General features: G+C 43.4%; 1 protein-coding gene across 1 annotated transcript in view; it reads left to right on the top strand.

Moving 5' to 3' along the window:
* The window catches only part of MYO1F (myosin IF), a 185,156-nt gene that overhangs the window by 23,925 nt on the left and 137,187 nt on the right, over positions 1 to 24,044 (top strand). Inside the window, 1 exon segment of the mRNA XM_029610930.1 lies at positions 13,227 to 13,364. Within this exon segment, the coding sequence (XP_029466790.1) occupies positions 13,227 to 13,364 (138 nt within the window).

The raw sequence follows: 24,044 nt of genomic DNA, 5'->3' as shown, positions 1-24,044 counted from the left end.
AGGAGATCGACTGCAGGAGGTTGTTCAGCGAGGCGCCGGAACCCTCGCTGAACGACCTCCTGCAGTCGATCTCCTGCCGGCGCCATTTTCCGTACGAAAACGATTCGCGGCGGGAAATCGCTCCCTGACCCCCGCTGGACCTCCAGGAACTTTTGGCCAGCTTGTGGGGGGCCTCCTGACCCCCACGAGACTTGCCAAAAGTCCAGCGGGGGTCCGGAAGGACCTCCTGCCGTCCAATCGTGTTCGTCTATGGCCGCCGCCATTTTTCGGCGCCATTTTGGAAAATGGCGCCGGCTGAAGACAACAAGATTCAGGAGCAGGAGCCCGTTCCGGACCGCCGCTGGACCCGCAGGTTATTTAACTCATTTGGGGGGGGTTCGGGAGGGTGGGGGATTTAATTTAAAGGGTCGGGGGTGGGTTTTAGGGGGTTTAATGTGCCGGTTTTGCGATTTTTAGATTTTTAGATTTTTCACGATTTTTCACGATTTTTCACGATTTTTCACGATATTTTACCCCCCCAAACGGCAACAATACGATTCCCTCCCCCTCCCAGCCGAAATCGATCGTTAAGACGATCGAGGACACGATTCACATCCCTAGTGTTTAATTTTAAAAGTCTGCAGAACTGAGTGTTCTCCAGACTTTTAAAGAGCTGACTGTTTGTATTTAATACTAACTGAGTGCTTGTATTGAAAAAAAAACCACAAAAAAAAACCAAACCCAAAAAAGTAGCCAGAAGCTAGAAATAAGCTAGGAGCAGTATATACCAAAGTAAAAAAGTTGAATAGTTCAGCTCAGTTACTCACCTTGGAAAGGTGTTGAGGTAGTGTGATTGGGTTTGAATAGGGACCAACATTTGTTAATCAAGGGAGCTGTGAGTCACTCAGGCTGACTAACTAAGTGTGAAGATTGTGTGTTTTGTGAATAGGTACTATTCTTTGTTAATCAGCACAGCAGTGAGTCACTCAGGCTGACTAACTGAAGTTTAGACTGTTTGTATTTCCCAACCCACCCACCCCTAGCTCATCCCTTAATTTATAGGCAGGTGCCACTTTCACAAAAAAAACAAAACCCCATCAACAAAAACTTTATTGAGAATTCGATCAGACCCCGGTAGACCACTACCAGACACATAGTGAATTCACTAATACACTTAAAGGAAGTTAGACACATTCCTACTCCCGTAGCAACCTAAAACTTAACTAGGAACTGATCAAAATTGAGATGAAGGCAGCAGTCCAGCAGCAAGAGGGGGGCTTCCCAGTCTTTTGCATCGAATGTCACATATATGATTTTTTACCCACCGGTGAGAAGTTGTACATGTGCATGCGATGCAAAGAGCTCCTGGCTCTCAGAGAACGAGTCCGATCTCTGGAGGCTAGAGTGGCAGACCTGGAGGAGCTGAGGCAGACAGAGAGGTATATAAATGAGACCTTTAGGGACATAGTAGCCAAGTCCCAACTTCAGACTGGCAGCCCTGGTGCTGCCTTGGAGGAAGAAGCTCTTATGATGGGAGAGCACCAACCAGGTGTAGCAGGAAAGGATCCTGTAACAAGGACCTGCTCTCTAGGTGATGCATTGTCCTTTCGCACTGAGGATATCTCCCCAAGGCCTACTGCCCAGGAGGGAAGGGTTAGGTCGGCCGTCATAGTTGGTGATTTGATTATTAGGAATGTAGATAGCTGGGTGGCTGGTGGGCGTGAGGATCGCCTGGTAACATGACTACCTGGTGCGAAGGTGGCGGACCTCATGCGTCACCTAGATAGGATTTTAGACAGTGCTGGGGAGGAGCCGGCTGTCGTGGTACATGTGGGTACCAACGACATAGGAAAATGTGGGAGGGAGGTTCTGGAAGCCAAATTTAGGCTCTTAGGTAGAAAGCTTAAATCCAGAACCTCCAGGGTGGCATTCTCTGAAATGCTCCCTGTTCCACGCGCAGGTCACTAGAGGCAGGCAGAGCTCCGGAGTCTCAATGCGTGGATGAGACAATGGTGCAAGGAAGAGGGATTCAGTTTTGTAAGGAACTGGGGAACCTTTTGGGGAAGGGAGAGTCTCTTTCGAAGGGATGGGCTCCACCTTAACCAGGGTGGAACCAGACTGCTGGCGCTAACATTTAAAAAGGAGATAGAGCAGCTTTTAAACTAGAACAAAGGGGAAAGCCGACAGTCGCTCAGCAGCGCATGGTTCGGAGAGAGGTATCTTTAAAGGATACTAATGATGCATTAGAATTAGGGCATCCCGACAGTGAGGTTCCAATAATTAGAAAAGTAGTCCAAGTGCCTGTAACTAAAAACTCACCTGAGCTAAAAAATTCTAACTTATCCCTATCAATTAAAAAGCAGAATAAAAATACAAACAAAAAACAAACTTGGAAATGTTTGTATGCTAATGCCAGAAGTCTAAGAGGTAAGATGGGAGAATTAGAATGTATAGCAGTGAATGATGACATAGACTTAATTGGCATCTCAGAGACATGGTGGAAAGAGGATAACCAATGGGACAGTGCTATACCGGGGTACAAATTATATCGCAATGACAGAGAGGAGCACTCGGGAGGAGGTGTGGCGCTTTATGTCCGGGATGGCATAGAGTCCAACAGGATAAACATCCTGCATGAGACTAAATACAAAATTGAATCTTTATGGGTAGAAATCCCTTGTGTGTCAGGGAAGATTACAGTGATAGGGGTATACTACCGTCCACCTGGTCAAGATGGTGAGATGGACAGTGAAATGCTAAGAGAAATTAGGGAAGCTAACCAACATGGTAGTGCAGTAATAATGGGAGACTTCAGTTACCCCAATATAGACTGGGTAAATGTATCATCGGGTCACGCTAGAGAGATAATGTTCCTGGATGGAATAAATGATAGCTTTATGGAGCAATTGGTTCAGGAACCGACGAGAGAGGGAGCAATTTTAGATCTAATTCTCAGTGGAGCACAGGACTTGGTGAGAGAGGTAATGGTGGTGGGGCCGCTTGGCAATAGTGATCATAATATGATCAAATTTGATTTAATGACTGGAAAAGGAACAGTGTGCAAATCCAAGGCTCTCGTGCTAAACTTTCAAAAGGGAAACTTTGATAAAATGAGAAAAATTGTTAGAAAAAAACTGAAAGGAGCAGCTACAAAAGTAAAAAATGTCCAAGAGGCGTGGTCATTGTTAAAAAATACCATTCTAGAAGCACAGTCCAGATGTATTCCACACATTAAGAAAGGTGGAAAGAAGGCAAAACGATTACCGGCATGGTTAAAAGGGGAGGTGAAAGAAGCTATTTTAGCCAAAAAATCTTCATTCAAAAATTGGAAGAAGGATCCAACAGAAGAAAATAGGATAAAGCATAAATATTGGCAAGTTAAATGTAAGAGATTGATAAGACAGGCTAAGAGAGAATTTGAAAAGAAGTTGGCTGTAGAGGCAAAAAGTCACAGTAAAAACTTTTTAAAATATATCCGAAGCAGAAAGCCTGTGAGGGAGTCAGTTGGACCGTTAGATGATCGAGGGGTTAAAGGGGCACTTAGAGAAGATAAGGCCATTGCGGAAAGATTAAATGATTTCTTTGCTTCGGTGTTTACTGAAGAGGATGTTGGGGAGGTACCTGTAATGGAGAAGGTTTTCATGGGTAATGATTCAGATGGACTGAATCAAATCACGGTGAACCTAGAAGATGTGGTAGGCCTGATTGACAAACTGAAGAGTAGTAAATCACCTGGACCGGATGGTATACACCCCAGAGTTCTGAAGGAACTAAAAAATGAAATTTCAGACCTATTAGTAAAAATTTGTAACGTATCATTAAAATCATCCATTGTACCTGAAGACTGGAGGATAGCAAATGTAACCCCAATATTTAAAAAGGGCTCCAGGGGCGATCCGGGAAACCACAGACCGGTTAGCCTGACTTCAGTGCCAGGAAAAATAGTGGAAAGTGTTCTAAACATCAAAATCACAGAACATATAGAAAGACATGGTTTAATGGAACAAAGTCAGCATGGCTTTACCCAGGGCAAGTCTTGCCTCACAAATCTGGTTCACTTTTTTGAAGGAGTTAATAAACATGTGGATAAAGGTGAACCGGTAGATATAGTATACTTGGATTTTCAGGAGGCGTTTGACAAAGATCCTCATGAGAGGCTTCTTGGAAAAGTAAAAAGTAATGGGATAGGTGGCGATGTCCTTTCGTGGATTGCAAACTGGATAAAAGACAGGAAACAGAGAGTAGGATGAAATGGGCAATTTTCTCAGTGGAAGGGACAGTGGAGTGCCTCAGGGATCTGTATTGGGACCCTTACTGTTCAATATATTTATAAATGATCTGGAAAGAAATACGAGTGAGATAATCAAATTTGCAGATGACACAAAATTGTTCAGAGTAGTTAAATCACAAGCAGATTGTGATAAATTGCAGGAAGACCTTGTGAGACTGGAAAATTGGGCATCCAAATGGCAGATGAAATTTAATGTGGATAAGTGCAAGGTGATGCATATAGGGAAAAATAACCCATGCTATAATTACACAATGTTGGGTTCCATATTAGGTGCTACAACCCAAGAAAGAGATCTAGGTGTCATAGTGGATAACACATTGAAATCGTCGGTTCAGTGTGCTGCGGCAGTCAAAAAAGCAAACAGAATGTTGGGAATTATTAGAAAAGGAATGATGAATAAAACGGAAAATGTCATAATGCCTCTGTATCGCTCCATGGTGAGACCGCACCTTGAATACTGTGTACAATTCTGGTCGCCGCATCTCAAAAAATATATAATTGCGATGGAGAAGGTACAGAGAAGGGCGACCAAAATGATGAGGGGAATGGAACAACTCCCCTATGAGGAAAGACCAAAGAGGTTAGGACTTTTCAGCTTGGAGAAGAGACGACTGAGGGGGGATATGATAAAGGTGTTTAAAATCATGAGAGGTCTAGAACGGGTAGATGTGAATTGGTTATTTACTCTTTCAGATAGTAGAAAGACTAGGGGGCACTCCATGAAGTTAGCATGGGGCACATTTAAAACTAATCGGAGAAAGTTCTTTTTTTACTCAACACATAATTAAACTCTGGAATTTGTTGCCAGAGAATGTGGTTAGTGCAGTTAGTATAGCTGTGTTTAAAAAAGGATTGGATAAGTTCTTGGAGGAGAAGTCCATTACCTGCTATTAAGTTCACTTAGAGAATAGCCACTGCCATTAGCAATGGTTACATGGAATAGACTTAGTTTTTGGGTACTTGCCAGGTTCTTATGGCCTGGATTGGCCACTGTTGGAAACAGGATGCTGGGCTTGATGGACCCTTGGTCTGACCCAATATGGCATTTTCTTATGTTCTTATGTTCTTATGTCATCCAACTTGGTAGGGACATCATGACCTGCTAGTTTATCCTTAATTCAGTCCAACAGACCTTGCCAAAACACAGGCACCTGCACTTCCTCATTCCAGGAGAGCTCTGAGGGCAAGGTGCAGAACTGTAACACATACTGTCCCACTGTGATAGCCCTTGTCTCTGGTGGAGTAGCTCAGAGGCTGCAGAGCTCATCAAAGAGCTTCCTGAATGGAATCGGAAATGTTTGAAGATCAACAACACTGGGATCATTTCTTTCCCATAGAGCGGGGAGGCCCATGCCAGGGTCTGATCTGAGAATAGGGAGATTATAAAAAGCCACTTTGGCTCATTCTGATGTGAAGCTGGCTGGCTGAAGCTCAAAATGGATCAAGCATTGATTAATGAAACTCCTCCAGATCTGAGGGTCATCCTCATACTGGTGTAGTGGGGGCAGATGTAGAACCGCAGTCTGCATGGAGTTGAGAACAGAAAACAATCATGGAGCAGCCAGAGATGACATAGCTGCTTCTAGTGGCGACTGCATCTTGCTCACTCTGAGACAGATCCTCTGTTGCTGCTGAACCACCTGCAGAAAACCTTGCAGATAGTCTGGGAGGGGAGATGTCAGCCACATCCATTGCAGGAGCTTAACTATCACAGGACCATAGGGAGACCTGTTACTGAGGCAAGGCCTGTAGGGAAACATGGCTTTTTATAGGCCAGAGCCTGTGAGATCATCAGTGGGTGCCACGGAGGATTTCCCGCCACAGGCCCTTTAAATCTGGAGACGTCAGGTGCACGTGCACCTAGGGGAGGCCAGGGAGAGTGTCGGCAGCATCCTGCAGCGAGCTGCATCAGAAGATCAGGCCTGATGGAGCGCGGCAGCATGGGGGATCCTTGGCAGCACTGGGGGCTGATGGTGGTGGCTCGAGCCCGGAGGTTAGTGTGGAGGCTCATGGGGGAGACCTGCGAACCACCAAATGCAACAGTACCCCCCTCCCCCCCTTCAGCCCCCTTTTTTAGGCTCGAGGTTTCTTAGGGTTGCATAGATGGAAGTCCCTCAATAGGTTATGATTCAGCATATTGGAGGCGGGTTTCCTCTGGGCTGTAACCCTTCCAAGAAATGAGATATTACATTTTCTTGTCCTGTGGCGGGAGTTGAGAATTTCCTTGACCTCCATCAATGATTTTATCCTGAGGTTTGGGTAAAGCCCTAGAGGACCAGGAGAGTACCAGGGGTTTAAGTAAACAGACATGAAATACATTATGTACCTTGAGTGTTGATAACCTCAACTGACACATGATGGGCCCCATGTGTCAAAATATTGAAAAAGGTCCAATGTAGCATGGGTCCAGGTGCATGGAAGGCACCCGTTGGCATAAATGGTGTGTGCTGAGCCACAGCTTCTCGCCAACCTTTAACTGCGGAGCTGGTCTTCTGTAGGTATCTACCGTCCCTCTTGGCTCTGCCAGTGGCCTTTTGGATCAGAAGATTGGTGCGTGCCCATAGTTCTTGCAATTCGTGGGCCATCAGTTGGGCCGCTGGTGAGGGCACTGTCTCGGGCGGTGGCAGAGGAGGCAATGGTTGTTTCACATAGACCAGTAAGAAAGAAGACAATCCAGGGACCTCATTTAAACCAAAGGGTCTTCTGGCAGGGGAGAGGGGAGGAGGTTGCAGCAGCACCAGCTCCTGCAGTGCAGCCAGCACCCTTCCAGTAGTGGCACCCATGGCCATGGCCTTATTGACCAAACGAAAAAAGGGTCAATGAACACCAGGAGTTCTTTATTAAGCACAGAACATAATAAAAGCCCGACTCAGGCCGAGTTTCGCTCATTGAGCTGCTTCAAGGGCTAACAAAATAAATATATATAGAAACATGTAAATACAAGTAAAAACATATACACCATACATACATACATAATTAAATCATAAAAATAATATAAAATGAAAAAAAATCAGGAATTAAAAATATAAAAGTAATAAATAATGACAAACTTAACCACAAAAGCAGAGTCAAGACAGACAATATATTATTCAAGCGTGGTCTACAATAACTTTATATATAATTTATATATGTTCACAAATAGATTCATGCATAAAAATATATTTAAAAATTGTGAAAAATAAATTATATAAGAGGTGCTGTCTATCAAAGAGTGGTGCAATCTATTGGTTAGTAAAAGTAACTTTAGAAAAAACATTAAAGGTACCTATTCATTCTATTGCAGATAATATGCCTCCATACATCAGGTGAACTTTTTCAGTAGGCTGAAAGGCCAGACATAATTCACATAAGAATCAATCCACTTTTTCTATACCCAGCTGATGAGTGGTTACAGTGCTGATAGTGTGGTCCGGTTGATCAGCAGTGATAGCGCTGCTATTGCCGTATATTCATTTAGGGTATCACTTGGCTTTTTGTTTTCTTTAATCAGACCACAGATCGATAACTTGTTTAAATGACGTGCTACTTTGTTTCACATAGAGACAACATAAAGTGGATTGATTCTTATGTGAATTATGTCTGGCCTTTCAGCTTACTGAAAAAGTTCACCTGATGTATGGAGGCATATTATCTGCAATAGAATGAATAGGTACCTTTAATGTTTTTTCTAAAGTTACTTTTACTAACCAATAGATTGCACCACTCTTTGATAGACAGCACCTCTTATATAATTTATTTTTCACAATTTTTAAATATATTTTTATGCATGAATCTATTTGTGAACATATATCAATTATATATAAAGTTATTGTAGACCACGCTTGAATAATATATTGTCTGTCTTGACTATGCTTTTGTGGTTAAGTTTGTCATTATTTATTACTTTTATATTTTTAATTCCTGATTTTTTTTCATTTTATATTATTTTATATGATTTAATTATGTATGTATGTATGGTGTATATGTTTTTACTTATATTTACATGTTTCTATATATGTTTAATTTTGTTAGCCCCTGAAGCAGCTCAATGAGCGAAACTCAGCCTGAGTCGGGCTTTTATTACGTTCTGTGCTTAATAAAGAACTCCTGGTGTTCACTGATCCTTTTTCTTTTGGTCGCTACTGCAGTATTGGATCAATTTCCGGTTTGTGTTTTTGGACCTTCCCTCATGGCCTTATTGGCCATAGGCTAGCTTACGGTACTAGGGAAAGGCAAGGAGCAGGACTGGAACAAGGCAGGGCAAGGAGCAGGAGAGGCAATACTGGAACAGGAATGTAGCTACATATACTACAGGAAAGGCGTAGCAGAAGACATGTGCTGAGCCACTGGTAGGTGCAACTAAAGCTTCCTTATATATCAAAGCTGGAATGGCATCATCAGTCAGCGCCCACAGGAAATGCTGGCTGCATGGACTATAAAAGGCCTACAGGGAAGTGCAAGTGGTTTCAACCAGACCCTAGGGTGCAGCACACTGCAGGAAGCTCTGCCACAAGCACTTGAGGTAAGGGGCGTTGCATCCTGCGGTTGGTGGAGGGACATGATGGGATTTTGCTGTTCTGACCCAGGAGGTGCTGGGACAGAAGTGAGAGATACTTGCGGGGGATGTTCCCTCAGTTCTGATCGCAGAGAGGGAGATAGAGAGTATGAGGTCTTCAGCGACTTAGGGGGGAGAGGGTGGCCTACCTGGCCTCGTTGGCAACCAGTCCTCTTGCAGTAGGGACCTCCTGAAGGATGCACGCTCTCATGCTGTATAAAACTCACCGAGCATGAGATTTTATGAAGTGTGCGCGTGTGCATCCTTGCATGAAGCAGCCCAAATGCATGAGATGTCTACCCTCAGTTGCACAACATGAAAGCAGCATTGAATTCTGCTCAAAGCGAAATCATTTTGCCACAAGTAGGCTGAGGAGAAGATAGGAAATTAAGACATTTCGTCTGCATTTTTTTTTTTTTTAAAGCACAACGGCAAAGCTAAAATCAGAGCACTGGTTAACAAATACACTGAGAACATTGTCCCTTGCTCCTTAGTGCCTCCATCTCTCTGGCTAGGGTCTCTAGATGCCTTCCTGGCAGCAATGACAGGTTGAGCCAGTCCTGCACGGAGATGAAAATTCAAAACCCTAGGACTGGACAAAAACGTTCTTCTAGAAACCGGGTCTCATCCTATGCAATGCAGGAGCTCCTGTCACTTCCTCCGGCTCTCGGCCTTGCCGTTACCGGTCGGATAGTGCTTCAAGACAAAAAGAGGCACAGGGCTGACTTGAAACCTTGCACGGCAGGCACATGCGCACCGCTGGATTTCTGTAAGGGAGGAGATAGATCAGGACTGGCTTCAGGTGAGATGTTGCTTCACGGTTGCTTCTCCTCTTGCATTTTCGGAACCCCCCCTCCATGTTCTTCCTGTGATAACCACAGGCTTCCTTTCATTGTCTTTTGTGGCAAGCGAGCGTCAGGGTTAGGCACCGTCCATTAATGCTGAATTCAGACCTTAGCATCTCCCTCTGGCGCTGAAAGTGACCCCAGCGGGAGGAGATTTCTCCTCCAGCTTCCGAGTAACTTAAGTCACTCATCCTGGGGAAGGAGGAAAAGAAACAAATGTGTGGATGTGTGCGGGAAGGAAATAAGCAAAGCAAAGCGAGGGTCTTCCAAACGGGACCCCCCCTCCCCCAACACATTCTGCAACGCTAACACTTCAGAAACATAGGACGTGTGCTGGAGAACCGAAAGCGACATGGCTGCTGCCAAAACTATGTGATCATTTCCAAAGGTGACAGGAGAGAGGAAACGGTGTTAATTTTGTTACTATCCAGGTGCAGCTGAACAAACCGACACAGGGAGAAAATGTGACCAGGGCCGGCGCTGGCTTTTATGCAGCCCCCACTCCCATTCATTCATTCTCTGTCCCGGGACCACCAGAAAAACACCCAGCTCCCTTCAGTGACACAAACTCACACACACACACCCCTACCCATGGCTGGTGCAGGGTATTAGATGCCCCAGGTGAACCTTATAGCCTTGCACAACACACACACCCCGGTCCCATTCCACACACACAGTTAGGAGTTACGCACTTATATTTTACATGAAAAATATCAAAGTACAGTATTCTGAGGTAAAAACATCCCTTACCTTATATTTACATGCACTGCTGAGATGCCAACCAGAAATCCCGCAAAAAATCCACTTGGAAACCCATGTGGTATTAGCCCTATTGTGATGTGTGTTGTGTGTGTGCTTGACCCTCAAAAAACCCTAAAACACTAATACACTTCCTATTAGGAGAATACCTCACTTCATTCATGAGAGGTCTTGAGAGGTCTTGAACGAGTAGATGTGAATCGGTTATTTACACTTTCAAATAATAGAAGGACTAGGGGACATTCCATGAAGTTAGCATGGGGCACATTTAAAACTAATCGGAGAAAATTCTTTTTCACTCAACGCACAATAAAGCTCTGGAATTTGTTGCCAGAGGATGTGGTTAGTGCAGTTAGTGTAGCTGGGTTCAAAAAAGGTTTGGATAAGTTCTTGGAGGAGAAGTCCATTAATGGCTATTAATCAATTTTACTTAGGGAATAGCCACTGCTATTAATTGCATCAGTAGCATGGGATCTTCTTAGTGTTTGGGTAATTGCCAGGTTCTTGTAGCCTGGTTTGGGCCTCTGATGGAAACAGGATGCTGGGCTTGATGCACCCTTGGTCTGACCCAGCATAGCAATTTCTTATGTTCTTATGTTCTTATGCAGAACATAAACAGACCCTCACCAAATACAGAATAGAGCAACAATAAAGTAGAAATACAAATGCACAGACAAAAACTGAACTGGTAACCACAAGAAGCCAGACACTCTATACAGTGCAACAATGAAAAAAACAGAACCATCACCATTCCTCAAACATCAAACAATAACATCAAGAAATAAAATAAATACATAATCATAATACTAAAACATAATATTACTTCAAAAAAAGCTGATAGATAAAAGATCAAATAATTAAAAACTCATATACAAGTTTTATTAAATGTCCCAAACACCAATAAAATATTTCAAAACAGCAGACACAGCGAATATCACTTGAAAAATAAAACTAAAAAGGATTTAAAAATTCACACTCTCCATACCTGTGAACTTTTGATTTCCAGTCACCCTGGGATTGTCATGGAATGAGATGCACAAACTTTCTCCTCTCTTTCTTATACATACACACACACACACACACACACACACATACATACATACATACGTACATACCCTCTCAGATAAATCTGCAGGCATCTCCAGCTCTTCTTTGGTTGGGATCTACCAGCAGTGTCAGGCCCTCATCTTCATTTCAGCTGCTGGCAGGTTGGAATCCACCTGCAGCACCCATTCCCTCTCTCACGCACACAACCCAGGTAGGCTCACATTCTCTCTCTCACACACACACACACACACCCAAGACAAGCTCCCATTTACCCCCACAACACCTCAGGCAGGCTCCCATTCATATCACCCAAATCCCAGACAGGCTTCCCTTCTCACACCCACACTCCCTGCCCATCCCAGGAAGGCTCCCATGTATGCACACACACATGCACACCCCCACCCATACTAGGCAGCTCCCATTCACAACACACACACACACACAACCACACACAACATCCATCCCAGGCAGCCTCCCATTCACACACACATATGTAGACCAGGCAATCAGGGTCCATGGGTCATTTCTCCTCCACTGCTCCAGCCAACCTGTACCTTCTCCTTTGTGGACAGCAGCCATTCTGCAGCTCCTCTTCATGTGCTGGCCCATGGTATTCAACCACTTGCAATGCTAGCACTTCCGGTATTTCATCACAAAATGAGGAGTTGCCAGATGGACTTCCTCTTCTGCTGTGGCTACCTGCTTCGTTCTGCCACTGTAGGACTGAGTCCACCGGCGCCACCAGGGGCCTCCTTCTTCTAACAACGGTGGACCCAATCCCGCAGGTGGCACCACGGGCCTCTCCCTGCTCCTGACACCACCCCATCGGGTGTGCTGCCCTGTGCAATTGCACGATTTGCACACCCGGTTGTACCGGGCCGGAATGAAACTTAAACAAGCTCACTCAGGGAATCAGGGAAGTCATACTCCAGGAGTTCTCCTGTATATGATCTACCCACAAAGTCCCTCCTCATGTCTGGTCTGCATTGTACCCATATTGACAACAGTTGCATCCAATATAGAACAAAAGAACATAAGAAATTAAGTGGATTCTTTCCTTAATTAAGTATTCTCAATGCGCAGAGGCGAGAGGCCAGCTGTTCTAAGGAGCTTCTCCAATGTTTATGGAAAATTGTCAGGCATAGACCACCTCCAGTTGTCAGGTACACCAGTCCACTCAGTTTTGAGGATATCCCTAATGAATATGCATGAGATAGATCTGCATGCACACTGCTTCAATTGTATGTAGATCTATCTCATGCTTATTCATTAGGGATATCCTGAAAACCACAGCACATTGCCCCTGGACAATGTTCAGTACGGATGGCAGGGGCCTTCCAAACCTGTCCTAGGGATCCCACAGTCATTCGGGTTTTCAGGATATCCACAATGAATATGATTGTATACATTTGCATGTATTGGAAACCCACTATATGCAAATTTACCTCATGCATATTCACTGTGGATATCCTGAAAATATGTAAAGTCCCCAGGATAGCTTTGGAAAGCTCTGACCTAGTAGCTGACCACTCCTGGTTTTTGGCCCATTGCACAATGGAGATGTAGAAATATTTTTCTTAAGAAATCAGAACCACATCTGCATGCATGGAACAGGGTAAAAGAAGAAGGGCTTGACCTCTTTTGGTTGCACCCGGATATGTTGGCAGCCCTAACTCCTGCCTAGCATGCTGATTATGCGAGCAGCTTAGAGTTTGTAGTCCCATTGAGTGATGGACTTATCCTTGCTTTGCATGTTCTTCTTTCCCTCCAGGGCAGTAAGGAGAGATACCACTGGCAGAGTCACAATGTTAAGCAGAGCGGCGTGGATGACATGGTCCTCCTGTCCAAGATCACCGAGGATGGCATTGTGGAAAACCTGAAGAAGCGCTATATGGATGACTACATCTTTGTATCCTGCTGTAAGTCATTGTGAGGACAGGAGAAACGGAAGGGGTTCTTGGTATGGTAGGTAGGCATGGCTAGATGGCTGAGGAATGACTTTTGTAAATTGACATGCCTCTTTTAATTGGATCCAGTTCTGGTTTTATCCTTTTATATTTATGCACTCATTGTATTGAGTTTCTTAGAAAAATTGAAACTACAAGTCCACGGATGCAATGGAACAAAAGCAGGACTGGATCAGCCTATTGTTGCGGGCGTGGACCCTTGGGCCAAGGTGGATGTGGTGCAACCTGCAGGAAGGAGCCCTGCAAGTCTCCGCTGTCGGCTGGCGGAGCTAGCTGTGGCAGAGGCCTAACTGGAGCTTCACGTATACCAGCCCTTGTTCCCCTCAGGTTGAATCCTTGGGTGCCGAGGCTGGCAGGTCTTAGGCAGGGGCCTCTGATGGATGTCTAGAGAGATGATTGGGTCATAGGCCAGGGTCCGAGGCAGGCTGGGTTCAGACATAGTCGGAAGCAGGCAGTGGTCAGTGGCAGGAAGAGTTCAAGCAAGTCAAGAGTCAAGCAGGCTGAAGTCAGAACCAGAAATCTGTCCGAGGGAAGGAGGTTCAGATAGGCAGGCAGGGAGATGAGGAACAGAACAGGTGAGCAGAGATGACACAGAAGAATTGAAGACTGACCCCAGGACAAAGACTAAAACCAGAAATTGAAGAGATGAAGACCAGGAACAAGCTGAGGCAATTTGCTGTTACCAAAGTAGTGGACCTATTGAGGAGGCCTGAAGTGGGGGAACTGCCCTTTTATATGGCAGCATTAATGATCTCATCTGTAGGGGCCACTGTGAACTTTCTTGCCGCAGTCCCTTAAATCTGGCAGAGTGTCGAGTGAGCATGCCTAGAAACATGCAGTGCGCAAGGGACTAACATTGCAGGGCGCACAGGCAGCATTGAGCATGGTGGCCTCCCGCTGATCCTCTCGGGGGCCTTCTCCAGTGTCTGCATTCTCCCCACCATGCTCAGGGGTGGAGGTAAGCACAGCAGTCTGCGGGGTAGGCCCGCGGACTGCCAAACGCAAAAGCACCCCCCTCTTAAGCCCCTTTCCTGAGGGCTTTGGTTTCTTGGATACGAGGCATGAAATTCCTGTAGAAGGATGGGGGTACAGAATGTTAGCTGCGGGTTCCCAAGAATTTTCTTCAGGACCATATCCTTCCAGGAGATAAGGTATTCCCACTTCTTGCCCTGCGCTGAATATCCAGAATTTCCTCCACTTCGTAGAGCATGCTGACCTCGCTAGTCACTTCTTGAGGTTCTGGAGATGACCTGATGGGCCTCATAAGTATCAGAGGCTTTAATAGGGAGACATGGAAAACGTTATGTATGCCCAAGTGGAAGGTAGTTGAGCTGGTAGGTTACAGGTCCTATTTGAATAATTAGGACCCGTAACCAATGTGTCTTGGGGCAAGGTCTGATGTATCTTGGGGCGAGGCACATCAAAGTCACCCTCAGATATATGTGGTGGATGCTCAGCCTGATCTTCCCGCCTGCCTTAAACTGAGAAGCAAGCTTTCTGTGTGTATCTGGTTTTCTTCAACTTTTCAGCTGCTTTTTCAATAAGGGTGGCAGTGCAGGTCCACAGGTTCTGGAGTTCCTTGGTTGACAACTGGCTGCTGGAGAGGGTACAGCCACGAGAAACGGTAAGGGTGGTATGGGTTCCTTCCTGTAGACCAATTGAAATGGTGATGACCCTGTAGCAGCAAAGACATGAGAATTATGTGAAAACTCCGCCCAGGGTAGAAGGGAACCCCATTTATCTTGATGCTTGTTGACGTAGGCCCAGAGGAAAGTTTTGAGTGTTCACTTAGTGTGCTCAGACTGTCCATTTCCTTGTGGGTGAAATCCAGGATAATATTGAACATTTTACATAGTGAGCGCCAGTTCTTTGCCGGGAACTGTACTCCCCAATCAGACAAGATATGCTGGGGAGGCCGTGTAGGTGGAACACATGGAGAGTAAAAGGTCGTGCTAGCTCCATGGCTGAAGGGGGGGCCTGGGAGTGGGACGAAGTGGGCCATTTTTTAGAAGCAATCAGTGACTACCCAATTGCGGTGGTGCTGTCTGAGAGAAGGAGGTTCCTGATAAAATTAGTGGACAAGTGGGTCCAGGAGTTGCCTGGAGGTGGCAATGGCTGTAACAGTTCCTAGAGTTGGCCTGAGCTTTCTTCTGTGCGCAGGTGGGGCACGAATCCACATAGGCTTAACATCTTGCTTCATTTGGGGCCATCAATAGTATTGTTGAAGCAGTGCAAGAGTTTGAGCCCATCCAGAATGCCCTGTGACACAAGTCATGGGAATTTCAGTATCTTTTCACAGAATCGAGAAGGAATGACCATCTTCCCTGGAGGGATGGTCATGGAGGCTGCTAGGAGGATCCGGGCTGGATCAATGATTTGTCTGGGAGGTTCTGGGATGTCATCTGCCTGGAAGGAGCATGAGAGAGCATTTGCCCAGAGATTTTTGAAAGCTTGACAATACCTCAGTTCAAAATCAAATCGTGTGAAGAACAGAGACCAGCGAGCCTGTCATGCATTTAGTCGGGCAGGGTGAAGATGTTCCAGATTTTTTTTTATAATTGAAAATGTTTATTGGATGACACAGAATAGACTTGTACAATATGAACTTATACAGACATGCATCCATTTTCATTTCAAAAATATCTCCCATCCCACCCCCCACAAAGCTATAACAGTAATAATAAGAAAAAAATCAACATACACACAAGTGAAAGCCAATATGACTGCCTGGTACAGGATAAGATAAGATCATCAATATCTAAGTACATAGTGTTAAGAACAAAATAACTCCACAAGTTTCAAGATGGAAAAAGGCCAGACAAGTAGGTAACACCTCCCCCAATATCAAAAACTCAGGAAGCAAGGTGATTCAATCTTGGGACCGAAGCCAATTATATAAGAACCCCATATTGCTTCAAAAGAAGATAATTGTTTATGGGGTAAAGCTGTGAGATGACCTAAATGATAATAATGGTGTAAGCAGTTAGTCACTAACAAAATAGAAGGTATATCAGCTCGTTTCCAATATGTTGCCAATTCACCACGAGCCGCTATAAACACCTGCTGGCAAAAACGTAATATTTATCAAGACCAGAGACTGGGTTATTGTGTAAGATGCAGCATGAGTCCGCTGGAACTTTCATGCCTATAAGATGTGATAACCAATCTATAATTTGTTACCAAAAGGAAGCACTACCTCGCATTACCACTATATGTGATAAAAGTGTGCCAATGCTTCCACATTTTCTCCAGCATGCATCTGCACCATAGGGTATATACGATGCAACCCGAACTGGGGTCAAATACCAATGGGTATAGCAATTTATAGGAGTTTCTCCTATAGACTGGCAGATATGGAACACTTGCCAGCATATAAAAAGGGCAATATCCCAGTCATTAGTGTTCAAAGATCTCCCCAGATCAAGGTCCCAGTCACGTAAATGTTTGAAAATATTCAATCGGCCATTAAGGTAAATTATAAATCTCAGAAATTAAACCTCTCAATGTATCTGCTTGGTTGCAAAAAGTTTCAAACAGGGTTCTAGTCTGGCATAAAGTATTTGTTCACACAATAGAATCTATAAAATGCTTAATTTGGGCATAGGCTAAAAATCCACATCCTTCAGATGATATTTATCTCTTAAGGTAGAAGTAGTTAAAAAGTTACCCTGGAAGAAAAGATAATCAATACGAGAAATACTAGCATTCAACCTACATTAAACACCTTAGAACATAATCCAGCCAGAATAAGTTGTGAAATAGATGAGTAAAGATAACGGTAAGAACTATGAACAACCAACTGGGACCACCAATGAGACCAGACCTTCAGGGTAACCTGCAGTGTAAATGGTAGATATTGCAAGTATCACCAAGAAGAACGAGGCTACCATGGCAAAGCATATAAGGGCCTCATGCCTACCATTGCTTGCTCAAGCAATACCTAATGCTTTACAGTCTTCTTCCGATGCATATCTATCAAAGCCCTCAACTGAGAAGCACCGAAGTATCAAATCAAATTGGGAACTCCAAGACCACCCCTCAATGTAGGTTGAAAGAGAATTAGACATGCTACCCTCAGATGGTGTTTCTGCCAATAAAATAAAAAAATGTCTTTTGCCATGAGCATAGTATTGCAGTAGAAATGAAAAGTGAGAGAGTGGAAATAAATATTGAAATTGTGGTAGAGCATTCATCTTAACTATGGCTATGAGGTGCAACCACGGGAAAGTAACCTTAAACCACTTCTCCAGATCCTGTTCTATAACCTTCAACAAAGGAATATAATTCAGGGCATAGACATCTCTTACTCCCGCACCGATGTGAACACCAAAGTACTTAAATGACTGTTTGGCCCACTTGAAGGGAAATTGCTGTCTAAAGCCTGGATTCACCATTCTTTCACAGAATGGTGAATCCTGCGAAAATGTGGGGTGGGGGTCGAGGGAGGGTGGGCCTGCGAATACGACACCATAAAAGGTGTTCCTTCCCCACCCGACTCCTCCCCTCCCCCTAATTTGTATCATATCACATGCGATATGGCCTTATTGCGTGCGTTAGGGTTTAGAAAATAACCCCCTAAGATTGTTAACTTCAGTGCCTGTCAAATTTATGTTCAGAATCTAAGATTTATCAAAATTTACCTTGAAACCCGAGACCCCGCTAAAGTGACTCAGCTGAACAACAATACCTGCTAATGAGGAGTGAGAATCAGTTCGTGTAAACAGGATATCATTAGCAAAAAGTGATGATTTAAAATGAAGATTTCCCAACTTAATCCCTGTAACCAAAGAAGAGGAACAAACCCTAGAAGTAAAAGGTTCCAAAAATAAAACAAATAATAAAGGAGAAAGCAGGCACCCCTGTCTCGTACCTCTCCCAGTTGCAAAACTGACACCATAGCCACTGTTAACCTTAATCCTTGCTATTGGGAATTCATAAAGCTTCTCTAAACATTGGAGGAAAAAGAATCCAACCTTCATTTTCTCTAAAGGACCAATGAACCAAGCCAAACGCTTTTTTCAGCATCCATGGATAGCAATACAGAGGGGTTGTGCTCATTATGAACCCGCCAGAGTAATCAATAATTTTTACAATATTATTGGCTGCCATTCGATTGGGTATAAAGTTCACTTGATCAAAATGTACCAAGGACAGCATGAGTTTATTAGCCGTTTCAGAAAGGACCCTAGCCAGTATCTTAAGATCCAAGTCAATCAAAGAGATCGGGCAGTAAGATCCGCAAAGCAATGGATCTCTGCCTGGCTTGGCTATGACCGAAATCCCAGCTACATTGGAATTTACTGATAAAGATCCCCCTTCTGAATATAATTGAACATATCAGTTAAAGGGACCACCAAGATATGGGAATACTGCTTGTAATACCCACTGGAAAATCCATCCAAGCCTGGGGATTTCCCTGACTTCAGTAATTTAATAGATTTTTCAAAAACCATCATATTACGCCGAAAATGGCTCTAGCCTAGAATATTTTGTAAAAAAATACGCAATAAAACTGCTTGAACCACGTGTATCACTCTTAACAATTCGCACACAAACACTGGTATGATTTATAGAAGGATCCAGAGAGTATATATATGTATAGCTATAAACCAGACCTCATACACTTAGACCAGAGCTCACATTGCTCTTGGTGTTAATTACCACATATATTGAAAAGCTTATGTGTATTGTGGTTATAATCATTGGTCATTGGTTTTAAGCTTATTTGCATTGCATTTTTTAAATGTTTTCTCATATTTTTCACCCTTTATATTTTTATATTTTTTTGAATTCTTTTTAGAGGAAATATAAAATACTACGGGAAGTACTTATCTTGAATAACGCTTGTTATTTCTGTTTACAGCTGAGTGTTATAACTCTGTACCGGAACGCCGGAGTATAGCAAACAACCATGCAAAGAGGCAAAGAGACCTCATATATAATGGCGGGCTTTTGATACGTTTGCCCTTAAACGCCAATAACAATGTTGTGCGGTGATACAATCTATGTTACACACCATAATCAGACTGTTATAATCATTGGTCTCTTTGTCAAGGTTTAGTAATGATTCCTTGTGTCAAGGTATTGGTACTTTTCTTGTGTCAATGTACACAATATAAATGAAAGGCAGTGCAAGAGGTGAACACTTATCGTAGCGAGATATGCAGATGTGCAGCGGGGATGAAATTCTGGCGTTGGCCCGACACGGCTCGTGTTTCTGGGAACCTTCTTCAGGGGCGCCGATTGCCAGTACTACAATATAATGGAACAACGTTAGAATTTGAAAAACCATTCTGTACATGAACTGCAAACTACCTACTTAGTCCCGTGACTGCCGTCTAATTCTGCTACTTGGGCTGCAGCGATATCGGACAGCAGGATCCGCCATTTTGGACCAGTGATTATGTACCCTACCCGCTGAGGGCGGAAACAATTAATGCTGACGTCAAACCACTTAGCTGGATTAGTTGATTTTGCTAAATAAGCCACGACCATTCCACAGACTCATTAAGACCAAAAGGTGATTCCGATGTTAATGTAAAAATCCACCATTGTTCATGGAGGTTCAACAATTGATTGGCATCTCCACCGCGGGAACTTGGCCCTATTTGTTCAAGGATTGTCCATTGAAGTTGGTCAAAAGTGTGACCTAGCGTGGTGCAGTGGTTTACCATGGGTGCCTCCAAATTTACTGTGTTGAGGCGGCTGCGGTGTTCAATAAGCCGCGTTTTGATTTTTCTACTTGTGCGTCCAACGTATATTAATTGGCAAGGACATTGTATAAGGTAGACCACAAATGTAGAATTGCACGTTGTATCAGATCTTTTGTGATAAATCCGACCTGTGCGGGGATGCTGCCAAAAAGATCCCTCCATGGTGGTGGAACACATTCAACAGTTGCCACATTTGACGTGATTACCTTGCTGTCTGACTGCTTTCTGTACTGGAATTGCTGCGTGCACTACAAAATCCCTTAAGTTTTTGCTGCGTTGATATGCGAACAACGGATGCTCGGAAAAAATGTGGTGCAATTGTAGAACATGCCAATGTCTTTTTATGCTTTGCATAATTAAATACGATTTGTCGGTGTGTGTGAGTACACAAATATCGGTGGTAACAGGTGCACATCTGCATATCTCGCTACGATAAGTGTTCACCTCTTGCACTGCCTTTCATTTATATTGTGTACATTGACACAAGAAAAGTACCAATACCTTGACACAAGGAATCATTACTAAACCTTGACAAAGAGACCAATGATTATAACAGTCTGATACGGTGTAACATAGATTGTATCACCACACAACATTGTTACTGGCGTTTAAGGGCAAACGTATCAAAAGCCCGCCATTATATATGAGGTCTCTTTGCCTACAAAATATTCTAGGCTAGAGCCATTTTCGGCGTAATATGATGGTATTTTGAAAAATCTGTTAGAAGAATCCGTCATAAGCAAACAGTTTCAATTTAAAAGTGTTCAGTAATTTAATGGCTTGTGAAACTTCAAGAGTACTAATGGGATGTTTGAGGTATTGATGTTGTTCTGAAGTAACTGCCGGCAAAGAAACTGACGCAAGGTATTCTTCAATATTAGTATCATCAATAACCTCATCTCACCGGTAGAGAGAGGCATAAAACTTTGTAAAACATTCTCATATACCAGAGGATGTGGTCACCAGATCACCTTGAGAATTTTTTATTTTTGCTATAGAACCTTGAGAATAAAAGGCTTTCAATCGCCTAGCTAAGTAGTGCCCAGCCTTATTTCGCCCTTCAAAATATGTTTGTTTAATTAAGTCAAGTCTATGATTCAATAACTCATCATCAAGACCCTGAAGATCAGATCGAGCTTGGGAGAGACACTGAAAGCTATCTTTAGACTGGATTAACATATGCAATTGTGAGAAATGAGAGATCTGGTCTAACAGAGCGATCTTAGATTTCTCTCTCTCTCTTGCGAAATGTAGGATTAGAAATTAGATAACCGCCTGCCATTGTTTTAGAGCATTCCCAAACCACTGTTGCAGAAACCTCTGTAGAGCCAAGAGTCTTAATATATTCCTGTAAGTGTTGACCCAGGGAGTTGGAAAAAGACTTGTCTTTTAATAAACTTTCATTTAAGCGCCAGAAACATAAACCGGTGTCCACATCCTGCAGTAAAACATCTATCCAAATAGGCGCGTGTTCAGGCCAGGTAATATTCCCAATTCCCACTCCCACTGCATTATTCTGCAAGGCCTTATCTATAAGGAAGTAATAATCAATATGAGAATAAGACCTGTGAGGAGCAGAGTAAAAAGTATAGGTACGAAAGGTGGGATATTGCAGTGGAGCCTTAAGAACATAAGAAAATGCCATACTGGGTCAGACCAAGGGTCCATCAAGCCCAGCATCCTGTTTCCAACAGTGGCCAATCCAGGCCATAAGAACCTGGCAAGTACCCAAAAACTAAGTCTATTCCCATGTTACCCGTTGCTAGTAATAGCAGTGGCTATTTTCTAAGTCAACTTAATTAGTAGCAGGTAATGGACTTCTCCTCCAAGAACTTATCCAATCCTTTTTTAAACACAGCTATACTAACTGCACTAACCACATCCTCTGGCAACAAATTCCAGAGTTTAATTGTGTGTTGAGTAAAAAAGAACTTTCTCGATTAGTTTTAAATGTGCCCCATGCTAACTTCATGGAGTGCCCCCTAGTCTTTCTATTATCCAAAAGAGTAAATAACCGATTCACATCTACCCATACTAGACATCTCATGATTTTAAACACCTCTATCATATCCCCCCTTAGTCGTCTCTTCTCCAAGCTGAAAAGTCCTAACCTCTTTAGTCTTTCCTCATAGGAGAGTTGTTCCATTCCCCTTATCATTTTGGTAGCCCTTCTCTGTACCTTCTCCATCGCAATTATATCTTTTTTGAGATGCGGCGACCAGAATTGTACACAGTATTCAAGGTGCGGTCTCACCATGGAGCGATACAGAGGCATTATGACATTTTCCGTTTTATTCACCATTCCCTTTCTAATAATTCCCAACATTCTGTTTGCTTTTTTGACTGCCGCAGCACACTGTACCGATTATTTCAATGTGTTATCCACTATGACACCTAGATCTCTTTCTTGGGTTGTAGCACCTAATATGGAACCCAACATTGTGTAATTATAGCATGCCTTGTTGACATTTAAAGGCAGCCTCATTAGAGATGTCAGGGATCACCACACCCCCTGCAAGGCCGAAGTAATGAGATGAGAATTATCCAAATTTGGATTCCTGGTGAAACTAAAATACCCACCCAAGATAATAATCCCTCAACATGAGGAAGCTTGATCTGAATTAGGCACATAAATATTTACAATGGTAAAAACATCTCTGCCCATCCTTAATTTTACCAAAATGTATCGGCCCTGTGGGTCAGCACTTTGAATAAGCCCATCATGAGTAAGATTACAAGAGATCAAAATGCCAACTCCTGTATATCTAGCCCCCTTAAAGCTAGCAGAGAGAAATTTATTTATTTATTTATTTATTTATTTGAAACTTTTATATACCGGCATTAGTAAGCATACATCATACCGGTTCACATTGTAACTAGAAGGCTGAAATTACAATCAACGGGGAGGGGAAACAGGAAATGTATGCAGACAAGCTGACAAATGTATGCAGATAAGAAATGTATGCAGACAAGCTGACAAAGAGAGGAGACGCTCATGTCTTTTATACAAATGTGTTTCCTGAATCAGCGCTATAGTAGCTTTATGATAATCTAATTCTTGAGCCAAAAAATGGTGCTTCCAGGAGGTGTTAAGCCCCTTAACATTAAAGTATCCGGGCCATCATAGCAAAAAATAGAAAAACTTGCAAGAAAAGAAGAAAAATCGCTCAAGATATAAAACCCAAAAAGCAGCATCCTACCACTGCCTTGTATGTGATAAAACACAGGTATTGGAAAATTTTCCCCCAAAACTATTCCCAAATCCCTCAACCTGAACCACCCCTCCCGAATGGTGATTCTTCCAACTCCCAGGGGGCTCAGACATCAGACCAAGATGTACTCTCAAGAGACACCCCCCCCCCCCCCCCATGCAAAACAGCAAAAACTGTGATAGCAAGCAATGGCCATCACAAAAGAAAAAAAGAATTAAGAATTGAACCCGCCAATGCAAAAATAGAGCTCTCAGTCACTCAGCATATCAAAAGACATCGATATTACAACCGAAAGGCAAACAAAAAGTCTCATATTCAGGAAGGACCAAGAACTCCTTCAACCCTTGTCAGACAGCACCGATCGGAAATCCTCCAAATAGCCTCGCAATTTCCTGCCTCCCTTGCCTGCCTGATGCCATCTAGGTTGAGTATCCATCTTTGATGCACCGGGCACCATCTTAGGCACAGTAAAGTTAACATTCAGATTTGCCTGTTTTAAAAGCCACTGCTGCTTCAGCTATCGCTTTTAGGCGATACATGATTCCTTGGTGCATGAATCGCAGCCCAAAAGGGAAAATCCAGTGATAGTGAATAGTTGTGACGTCCCTCATCTCATAATGTTTGCGAAGAGTAGATGGAGCTAAATCATTGAAAACAGATAAATTATGCCCTTCCCAGAGCCATTCATTTTTCTTCC

The sequence above is a fragment of the Rhinatrema bivittatum genome, chromosome 8 (genome assembly GCF_901001135.1).
Source record: "Rhinatrema bivittatum chromosome 8, aRhiBiv1.1, whole genome shotgun sequence".
NCBI lineage: Eukaryota > Metazoa > Chordata > Amphibia > Gymnophiona > Rhinatrematidae > Rhinatrema > Rhinatrema bivittatum.
This window is presented reverse-complemented; position numbering and strand designations above follow the sequence as displayed.